Source organism: Coffea eugenioides, chromosome 2 (assembly GCF_003713205.1).
Source record: "Coffea eugenioides isolate CCC68of chromosome 2, Ceug_1.0, whole genome shotgun sequence".
Taxonomy (NCBI): Eukaryota; Viridiplantae; Streptophyta; class Magnoliopsida; order Gentianales; family Rubiaceae; genus Coffea; species Coffea eugenioides.
Genome location: NC_040036.1, coordinates 10,204,226 through 10,214,850, shown reverse-complemented (window position 1 = coordinate 10,214,850; position 10,625 = coordinate 10,204,226). Strand labels below are relative to the sequence as shown.

Below are 10,625 nucleotides of genomic sequence, written 5' to 3'. Positions count from 1 at the left end.
TTTTGCAAAATGACTTTTTTCGTCCCTTACTTTTAAAAGTGTAATTTTACGTCCCTTACAAATTCTTATTAGTCAAATTTGGTCCCCACCTAGGTTTTTGACTAATTTTTAGCCGAAATCCACCACATGCCTTGCATGTGATCATTTTTTAGGGGTAAATTTGTCAAATCAAATTTCACATAATTTGATTTTTTCGTCCCTTACATTTTACAAAATGAATTTTTTCGTTCCTCACATTTCAAAAAATGATTTTTTCCATCCCTCACATTTCATAAAATGAATTTTTTTTTTATCTTTCATTGATCATGTGTACGAATAGTTTCTTTTTTTTTTTTTTATAAACCCATGAATATATCTATTTGATTTCACCTGAACAATACGAATATCATGTAGTATATTTGTATTTGATCTAATCTACTGCTACAATTAGCTTATTCAAATGAAATTAAATAGAGATATATTACATGCTATTTGTACTGTTAAGGTAAAATCAAATAGACATATATATGAGTTTTCAAAAATAAGAAAAGACTATCGCACACATGATCAATGAGGGATGAAAAAATTTATTTTGTGAAATGTGAGGGACGAAAAAATTTATTTTGTGAAATGTCAGGGACTATGGATCATATTATGTGACATGTATTTGATAATTTTACCCCTAAAAAATGATCATGTGTAAGACTGTGGTAGATTCCGCCTAAAAACTAGTAAAAAATCTAGATAGCGACCAAAATTGATCAATATTAATTTGTAAATGACTTAAAATTACACTTTTAAAAGTAAGGGACGAAAAGGTTATTTTACAAAATGTGAGAGACGTTTTGAACGATTTTCCAAAAAAAAAATATTACTACTCAAGATCAATTATAATACAATACTTTCCTATTATTTGCTGAGTTAGGAAAGTATTCAATTTATTCGATTAGGGGTATTAACAAAAATTCCATTGGAAGGAATTTTTACATTTTTTTTAGAGTTACATAGGTTACAGCGGGTCCAAGTTACTAACATGCTGGATTTTGTCAAAAAGGAACTTACTCAGTGGTTTACAATAAAGGAAGGTTGCCCGGCACGAAAAAGAAATTTCGCGGAAAAGGCGATTACAATGAGAAAGAAATCTCGGGGAAAAGATTTCCACATTTCCAACGGTTCTCCCAACTCTCTCCCTATTTATGTTTTCATAGCCCGAGACCCTCCTGAAGAATTCATTCCTAGTTCTGAAGCATTTGTTCGTGGTTACCAGTTGAATTTATTCTTAGTCGCCAAGCATTCCTTCTTAGTTACCACAGTTCCTGCATTGCTATTTCTTTTCTTTTCTTCCATTTTTGTGAATTCATTTCTGTGTTGAAAGATGGCGGAGTGTGAGAACGATTACTACGACTCCTATTACAGCGAAAGGCTTGATCACGATCATGCAAACAAGAAGAAAAACAAGTTCATCATCTTGACTGAAGAAGATGTTGGATCTAGAATGGACGACGATATCTTGCAAGTTTCATCTGTTCTCTCAGTTTCCAGAGAAGCAGCAACGATTCTCTTGTACCGTTATAATTGGGATGTTACCGACGTTGTTCAAGAATGGTTTGAGAATCAAGAAGGTGTCCGCAGCGCCTCTGGACTTTTCAGAGAGAAACCTGGACCGATGGATGTCGAAGACGGAGACGAAGAATTCGTCTGTCGGATTTGCTGGAAGGAGCACCCCATTGCCCTCGTTGTTGTGGCGTCTGCTGCTTGTGGTCACGTCTTTTGCAAGAACTGCTGGAAAGAATTTATCAGTAAATCAATCAATGAGGGCTACGTTAAAGATGGAGGGTGTTTGATGCTGAGATGTCCTCAGGACTCTTGTGGGGCTGCGGTTGGCGGAAACATCATTCGTTCTCTGGCCTCTGATGGAGATAAGAACAAGTATGACAAGTTTCTTGCTCGATCTTATGTTGAAAGTCGTGCAAACTTGAAACTCTGTCCTACCCCTGGGTGTAATTGTGCGGTTGAACTTGATAACAGGGGTCCGGATAGATTAAGCAAGAATTTTGACGTTTCTTGCAATTGTATGTATGGGTTTTGCTGGAATTGTCTGGGGGAAGCTCATAGTCCGGTTGATTGTGAAACTGTGGCCCTGTGGGCGGTTAAAAACAGTTCTGATTTGGAGACTAAAAATTGGTTGTTGGCTAATACTAAGCCTTGTCCAAAATGCCAGAGGCGGATTGAGAATGTTGGGGATATTGATAATGGCGATTGGTACATGACCTGTGCACCGCCTTGTGGTTGTGATTTGCGCAATGGTGAAGAAACTTTGGCCTGTAACACTTATGAGAAGGCAAAGAATGAGGGTGTTTATGATGAAGTAGAGAAGACGAGGCGGAGGGCTAAAGCTTCGTGGGATTACTTCGAAAGATGGTATAATAACCATCTCTCTTTGGAAAGAGCCTTTCTTGATCTGCACCTGATGAAGAACCAGAATCTTGAGATGCTGAGTAAAATCCATGGCCTGGAAGCGACTCAGTTCTGGTTCATTGTTGATGCTTGGGTTCAGATTGTGGAATGTACGAGGGTCCTCAAATGGGCTTCTGTCTATGGCTATTACTTGCAACAGTACGAGCACAAGAAAAAGGAGCTTTTCGACTACTTGCTCAGCAAAGCAGAGGGTGTTTATGAAATACTTCATCAATGTGCAAACAAGGGACTGTCCAAGTGCCTTGAAGCAGAATGTTCTTTGGACACCTTCCTTGATTTTCGCACCAAGTTGCCTGCGCTGACTCGTGTGACTAGAAAATACTTTGCTGACTTGGTTACAGCATTAGAGAATGGTATTGCAGAACTGGCTTCATCTTCCCACACAATCAAGCAAAAATAAGATTGAGATTCGATACAAGTTGCAGCAATGCCAAAAATTTCTTACATGTTTGCGACTCTTTCCTTTTTCGGCTCTTAGTTACTAGTCCAAATATGTAGTTTCGACTTTCAGATTCTACAATGTGTCAGTTGAGTATTCAAGTTTCTGTGACCAGAAAAGGCCTCTGATTTGGTAGTGTATTCTACAATGGTTGTTCTTTTGAGAAAATAATTTGTTTACTTTTTTTTGCGTTCCTGCTGAGTACAGTACTTGACGCTCCAAGAACTGAAATCCATTAGCTTAAATCGACCATCTTATGTAGTGGAAGCATCAAATCTCTAACTTTCTGATTTAACTTTGGCTCTCAACTTGGTAACCACATAGCAACTCCTGGATTGATAATCTTTCCTCCCAATAACAGCAGAATAAATTGCAGCTAGCTCTGGCAGAGATATGCTAAGGAGCCCATTCCGACCAAAGCTACAGAATTCCATTTCAGGCTGCAGGAGTGGATGCCACTTGCGAAATGGTTTTGTAACTTTTATATACATGTATATAAAAAGGGCCTTTTTATAGGCACTTGCTAATACACCAGATTCCATCCCAATCTATTATGTATATATATACACACACTAATAGTGACTACTTTCCCTTGCATTTATATACTTTTTCTAATTAATCTTTATGCATTTGCATGCTTTTTCTAATTAATCCTATATTTTTCAAAATTTAATATTTGAAATACATTTTAACGCGTGCTCACAGGTCACTCGTCAAACAGACAGTATAAAAAATCCAACATATGAAAATTTAGCACGTCCGTTAATTTTACCCAAATTACTAGTATATATCATGCACACCAAGTGGAACAAGTATAAGCTCAATGATGGATATACACCAATTATAGATTCTAATGGGAAAGGCGGACCTTAGTTGTGTGTAACTTAAAATAAGTTAAAAACAATAAGTATGGAAGTTATAAAGGGAAAAAAAAAAGTAAATAGCAAACTCCTTCTGAACGAAAACCTTCTTAAATAAATAATTCTTTCTTATAAAAATTGCTAGCGTGTATTTGCTATGTCTAAAAAATATTTAACTGTAATTCGAGAATCTATAAATTATTAAAAGATAGATTAAAAATAAAAGCAAAATTGTAATTAAAAATAACACGAAAACCAAAAATAAAAATCGAAAACCCCTCTCACCTCCCCCTTCGAGCTTTATTTATTATTATATTATGATATGATATTCGACGAATTCCAGTAATCTTACGAGTAAAATTATTTTTATTTTCTATTAAAAAAACGAAATTGTAGAAAGTAGCAAGTGGTTGCCAGTTGCCACGTAAGTCGGAATCTTTGGGATGCTGGTTGGGGGTTGGATTGCAAATTTGTCAATCGCACGTGTCCCCTGAGCGTTTTGCGGTGCTTAGGGTTTTTGTAGTCACCGAAAATCAAAAGCTAACCTCATTCTTTCAATTCCTCCTCCCAAAATTTCCCCAAATCTCACCTACGCTTCTCCCATCACCTTTCTCAAAGTAAACTTGTCAGTTCTTATCCCTACTTTCTCTCGACCTACTCAAATTGTTTACATACAAATTTGTTGTCTCGTATATGTTTATTCTTTCTCTTCTGCTAACCCTTTTTAATTGTAGGTTTTTTTTCTTTGATAAAAACATGAATAATCCTTGTTTCTCTGTGTTCTTTCTGCAGGAGTGCTGATAGAAGCAATTTAGGTATAGGTTAATCGAATAGCGGTTATGGCTGGGAAAGAGCACGAGTTTCGAATATTTGTGGGAGGATTATCGTGGGACGTCACCGAACGTCAGCTGGAAGATGCTTTCGGCCGTTTCGGCAAAGTTCTCGACTGTCAGGTAAGCTTCATTGCTTGACTTCCTGTTTGCTTTCTCTCTGTCTCTGCGGGGGGGCCGCCTTTTTAAGCACTCTCTTTTTGCTCATCATGAACTTGCAACTTTTAGATGAACCTTTGTATGAGAATTTTAGATGCTTGGGTACGGGATAAAGCTATCTATTGGGAAAACTGTACATTTACATGAAGATTGTACATGCCTGGGGGCTATATGGGGAAAAGGTGGAAATTGAATCTATGTATTGAGGAAATCATGGAAAAGGGAACAGTAGGATGACAAATTTATGAAGATGCCCTATTTATCTGAAAGGGCATCTGGTCTGATTTTTGTAGCAAATTTGTATTTTTTCCAGATATTGATCAGTGCAAATAGTATAGAAATCAGTATACGTTTTTCCGTTATAATAATAATAGCTTCAAAACGTACCTTCTTCATGAATTCATCATCCTATCTCACCTTTTTCACTTTTATTTAGGTAGAGAAATTAAATGGAATATCTTTCTTGATTGATTAGCAAGACAATGCGTTACTTTTGTGTCGTGGGTTTGTAAGCTACTGGTCCTACTGCTTGTATTTTCTATTGCTTCTTATTGTTCCTTTTCTTCGTGAATTAATTTCCACTTGTTTGTTCTGTTGCTTGATTCTGGTTGTGTTAGGCAGTGCTTAAGATGGGATGTTGTTGTGGAAGTTTGGAACCTTTGGGTGGTTGAAGCTGGAGAACCACTGTGTATATGATATGAATAAATTGTGTTCTGTGGGCTGTGTCACCTAACTGCAAGAGTAATTTGCTTGTGGATTGTATAATTAATTTGATCTGCGACAAGTCATTTTAGTTGAATATTTGGTTACGTAAGGCTGCTGTTCTAATTGAAGGGCCTGGGACTTGATCTCCAGAAAAGAAAGAGGAACAGCTGTTGACTTTAAATGTAATGCTTTAGAGCTATATGGACTTGCCATATGACATGGATTTCTTTCAGGATTTTGCATATAATGATTCAGAATTCATGATCATGTGGTTTTTCGGTCTGGGAAGGTTGTTTTGCTCTCATAAACTTAAATACGTGTCTTATTTTGCTGTTTGAGCAAGCGTATCCATCGAGTATGAAGAAAGGGGAACAAGGAAGATTTAGGACTCTCTTTGTCTTCGCTGCTGTATGTGTTTTGGTTGCTCCATTTGTGTTAACTTGTTTTGAGCGATCGCAATTCACTTCTACCTTCTCAGAGCGGATAAATAAAACATGTCAAGCTCTATGTTCAAGGCTTCATCCTTTTCCGTTGATGGACTTAAATCACTCGCCACTTGGTGGAGGACAGTTTAGTCTCCCTGCTTGTGTTAGAAAAGAAGAATGCAGCTGCTTGATTCAGTTCGATCTTTTATTTATTTCATAGGGTACATGTCTGTTTTGATTTAAGCTCACAGTACATCAAATAGTAAGAGCCTTTGGAAGAAGTGGAATAATTTACAGATGAGATTATTACTATTCTACGTTAACGAGTTTCCGAAAAATGATCTGTTGGCTCCTTCCTTGGGGCGTATTAGCTGTGCTTTTAGTCTGAAAATCTCGTAGAACTCAGATTTCATGACATGCTTAACTGAATAACACGACAATGTCATGCCTGCCGTCCTGAGGTTTTGAATCCTTTGTGGTAGTGTTCATCTTGCTCTTTGTATGTAAAACAGTTAACCCAGGTGCATGGATACAAATACAGATTCATTTGAGGCTTTAGTTTTTATTTCCTATGTGGATGCATGCCAAATTATGGGCTCGAAGCACCTGATGAGCCTCAAGGCCTTGGTATGAAGTTGTTGAGGTTATGGAACAGCTGCAGCTGGTATACTGTTGTGCTTGAGTCCCATGGTCCATGACTTTATGGTACTGATCAAGTTATAACAGTGTCATGTGCTATGCCTTTCTTACTCGTGCTTTTCAGTGATCCTTTACATGACTTCAGAGAAAGAACTTATCTGCTGAAAGCTGTTTCCTGGAGCCTGTTGACTTCCATGCTTTCTTATTTCAACTTGGTTTTTTGAATATTGCTACTGCTTATGCTGTCATCTTTGTCTATTTTCTCTGAGGTGTTCTTAACTGGAAATCATGCAGCTGAAACTTATGGTAATCTGATTATGGAATTTATATCCAGGCTAGCTTAAATGTGAGATGAATGTGTGAACCTCCACGATCAAGTGTAAATGACAAGATGTAGTGTATTTTGGACTATGATATTTGTAAATGTGGTTCTGTAGAGATGTGACATTTTTAGCTTTGCACGGCAAGCAAAACTTGTGGGCCATGGATTTGTAATCAGCCAGTGGTTTTGGTCGTTTTCTGTTACTACTGCTGCCAATGGACGCAATGGAATGCTGGATTATGTAAGACAGACAGTCCAGAAAGTTGGTTAACCTGAGATAAGATCAATGTGACAAGAAGAAATATAATTATTTTTTGCTTAAAGTTGCAGTATGGAAGTGTCAAGAAACTCTGAGGATTTCTCTGAGCTATCTTTTGGTGTGAAACTTGTATAGTGTCGCTTGCTGTTTCTTTTAACTCAATTTTTTGGATAAGCATGGTGTTTCTTGACTCGTACTGTTATATGGCTGGAGTGTGTGTGAATTGAGTAGGATGTGACACTAAACCTCAGTACCAGCAACCATCTTTTAATCCAGAGAGACTAGGAAAATTATCAGCTTGTAATTTTTCGGTTAATGATGAAGTTAGAGATCTTCATCTGTGAGTTTCAAGGCTTGAGGTAACTTAAATAGATTCGATGCAAATCTGCTGTTCTGCGGATTCTTCTATACATGTAAGAATTCTGCACCTTATTGATTGTATTTCCTTGTCCGAGTTCTAGTCTATTTCTTTATCGTGTTCTCATTCTTTTTGGTTCATAGCCAATTAAGAGAGTCTTTTTTAGTAATCTCTTAAGCTACTGTGTCATGGTTGCTGCTGCGCTGTTTTAATGGTACATGAATATCAATTTTTAAAAGATTAAAATACCATTGGGCTCCTTTTTCTTCCTTTCTCTTTAAACTTTTATTGGGAAGCTATTACAATTGAGCTTCCTGATCCACCAGTATTGGTTTAAGTGTTGAAGAGTAGTGACCATGAATTATGATGGCAATAAAAATTCAAAATACATTTTTTTTTTGTGTCATCCTCGTATAAATCATATTTCAGGAAAGGCAATCCTTTGTCTGTATTCCACGTTTTGTCCATTTGGAGGAGTTAACTTTTATGTTAACTAAGCGTTGTGGCTGTGAAAGGTATGTAATGGACAGCTCGTAGCTGCTGGAAAGTCGGTTTTGGAATCGAAGGTGGACTGATCATAGGGCATGACAATTTGGGATGTGGATCCCATTTTGCTGTCAATTTGAATTAATAGAACTGGAAAGAAGCAGAAATTAGGGTTTCAGTATATTTCTTTTCACTAAATAGATCCTATAATATGCATCTCTTCGTGCTTTGCATGGCTGGTTTGGTATCTGCTTCTCTTAGTTGTAGTTCTCCATGTAGGTCATGCTGGAAAGAGATACTGGCCGCCCCCGTGGATTTGGGTTTCTGACTTTTGCAGATCGCCGTGCAATGGATGATGCAATCAGGGAAATGCATGGTAGGGAATTTGGTGATCGTGTCATCTCAGTCAACAAGGCACAACCTAAAATGGGGGGTGATGATTCAGATCATGGCTATGGTGGGGGTTATTCATCAGGTGGCAGGGGCAGCTATGGTGGAGGAGATAGGTCAGTTGGACAAGATGATTGCTTCAAGTGCGGTCGTCCTGGGCACTGGGCCCGAGATTGTTCCTCGGCAGGTGGTGGCCGTGGTCTACGTCCAATGTCACCACCGCGTTCTAGGTTTGGTGGTCGTGGAGACCGCTATGGAGGTGACCGTGATCGTTTCATAGATGATAGGTATGATAGAGGACGTCATGGAGACAGGGAACGTTTTGACAGCAGAGATGACCGCTATGTGAGTAGGGGTCGGTATGTTGGTGACAGGTACTGACAGATTAGTTGTTATTTCACTATCACTATCCTGCATAAACTCGTTTTGGTTTTATATTAAAGATATGCATAATTAACATTGATCTGTCTCAACTATTTATTCATCTAAATACTTCTCAATTACGTTGAATCTTTTGCAGGTATCCTCCTGGTGGAGACCGATTTGTGGCTGATAGGTTTGGGGGTTCAGACCGCTTTCCTCAAAATGGGTATGGGAAAGACAGAGGATATGATAGGGATGAAGGTCCTAGAGGTAGTAGTGACAGATATGGAGTTGGAGGGCCAGCACGTTACGATGGAAGAAGCTACAGAGACAGGCCAGGTCCTTATGACCGCCCTAGGAGGGGAGGACGGCCCCCTTCCTTTGATCGTTATTGAAATATGACTTGTTTGTGCAATTTGGTAAATTTGTTGAATGTTGCTATCTAGAATGGTATTTGGACTGATGCTGTCTTAGATAAGCCTGGTAGCCTTGTAATATTCCTGAACGGGTGATTGGATAATACTCTGCCGCTGTCTGCTTGTTTTTCCATTGACCATCTAAATTCGTGGAATGAGTTATTGAAGCAGTTAGGGAAGTAATAGATCATATCTTTGGCCAGGTACCTATTTCTCCTTTGATTTGTGATTTTGTGGTATATGTTCTGTCTAGCTGTTTGAAGCCAAGGTTTTTGCTGGTCATTCCAGCTTGAAGTCATGATTGCCTATAGTTTTACGGAAGATGCTATGTATAAATATTCTAAGTCAACACAAGCCCCTCCAAGCAAGATGAGTGTCGATTTGTGTCGAAATCAGTTAGCTGGGTCATCGCCGGCCTCAGTGTTTAACTCGTCACCTTGTACTTAGAGGGAGAGCAGGCGCCGTTTTCCGAAATGATTGTACTGTGGTTGAAGGCTAAATTACACGCCGCGTTGTACAGAAGAGAGCCCGTTATGTTTTGAGCAAGTGATGTGTAAGTACTAAAGCTTATTGCCCCCTCTGGCGGCAGACTGATCTAATAGTTGGGATGGTTCTTCAGAAAGTTGCGTCTTTCAGGTTATATAGTCGCTACTGCTGTTGATTGGTAGCTGTGGTAGAAACGAGAGAGTCCTACGACATGCTCCGTTTTCCAGAATCTGAAATGGAAAGCGTATTGGTATGTTTTTTGTTTCTTAACTGAACGCATAGAGATGACTTGAGTGCTGTACAAATGGAATGGGAAAGCAAGAAATTGGCTTTTTTTTTTTTGGTTGTAAGAAAATACGAAAGTTGTCTTCGTAGCCATTTGGTATTTGTCTTTGGCTATGGAAGCTAAAAATTGTACGAAGATAAACGTTCTCACCCAGATTTAAACTGCGTTATTGATATCAAAAATCAATAGTTTACTTTTTAAAGACTAGAATGGTATAACAATTGAAAACGCGGGGGTTCAATAATCATTTGAAAAGTTGACTTTTTAAAGACTAGACTCGTGATGTACGTGAGAAAAAAGGACGATTGAAAAATGTGATGTATGTGAGAAAAAAAGACGATTGAAAAATGTGTTCATAAAAAACGTAAAAATTTTGTAGAGAAAAATAGCAATTCAAACAAACATTCAATGATTCATATAAAAAATCGCATGTTTACTTTTTATAGACTAGAATGGTGCAACAAACAAAAATGTGAGGGTTCAATAATCATTTGAAAATGTGCTGTAGCGATGTGATGTATATTAGAGATAAAAAGGTGGTTGAAAAATTTGTTCATGAAAAATGTAAAACTTTTTTGGAAAAAATAACAATCCAAACGAGCATTCAAGTTTAATAAATAATCGATGATACTAAATCCGCACCCATACAATTTAAATCCACACCTGGTAGGGTTTTTAATGCTAATGGTGCGAGTTATCAGCGCTCGTGATATAAGTTATTAATGCATTAGAAGCATGGATTTAA

At 37.9% G+C, this 10,625-nt stretch overlaps 2 protein-coding genes across 3 annotated transcripts; both read left to right on the top strand.

Annotated features, from left to right (window-relative positions):
* The first annotated feature begins 1,225 nt into the window (after positions 1 to 1,225).
* On the top strand, positions 1,226 to 3,086 carry LOC113762372 (probable E3 ubiquitin-protein ligase ARI8). Its single transcript, XM_027305798.1, has one exon. It carries the CDS (start codon positions 1,355 to 1,357, stop codon positions 2,855 to 2,857), a length of 1,503 nt encoding a protein of 500 aa, XP_027161599.1. The 5' UTR covers positions 1,226 to 1,354; the 3' UTR covers positions 2,858 to 3,086.
* A 1,183-nt stretch (positions 3,087 to 4,269) lies between these two features.
* On the top strand, positions 4,270 to 9,316 carry LOC113761318 (glycine-rich RNA-binding protein RZ1C). Of its 2 annotated transcripts, XM_027304257.1 has the most exons (4): positions 4,270 to 4,381; positions 4,549 to 4,709; positions 8,219 to 8,703; positions 8,850 to 9,316. In XM_027304257.1, the coding sequence occupies exons 2-4, from the start codon at positions 4,596 to 4,598 to the stop codon at positions 9,085 to 9,087; spliced, it is 837 nt and encodes a 278-aa protein (XP_027160058.1). In that variant the 5' UTR covers positions 4,270 to 4,381; positions 4,549 to 4,595; the 3' UTR covers positions 9,088 to 9,316. The 2 variants fall into 2 exon arrangements, with proteins under 2 accessions (XP_027160058.1, XP_027160059.1); XM_027304258.1 differs by lacking the exons at positions 4,270 to 4,381; positions 4,549 to 4,709 and adding an exon at positions 5,455 to 7,508.
* Positions 9,317 to 10,625: the final 1,309 nt, after the last annotated feature.

Coding starts and splice junctions, on each gene's coding strand:
- LOC113762372 (XM_027305798.1), top strand. CDS start 1,355: ATGGCGGAGTGTGAGAACGATTACTACGACTCCTATTACAGCGAAAGG.
- LOC113761318 (XM_027304257.1), top strand. CDS start 4,596: ATGGCTGGGAAAGAGCACGAGTTTCGAATATTTGTGGGAGGATTATCG. Junction 4,710..8,218: donor GCAAAGTTCTCGACTGTCAG/GTAAGCTTCATT, acceptor TTCTCCATGTAG/GTCATGCTGGAAAGAGATAC. Junction 8,704..8,849: donor GGTCGGTATGTTGGTGACAG/GTACTGACAGAT, acceptor AATCTTTTGCAG/GTATCCTCCTGGTGGAGACC.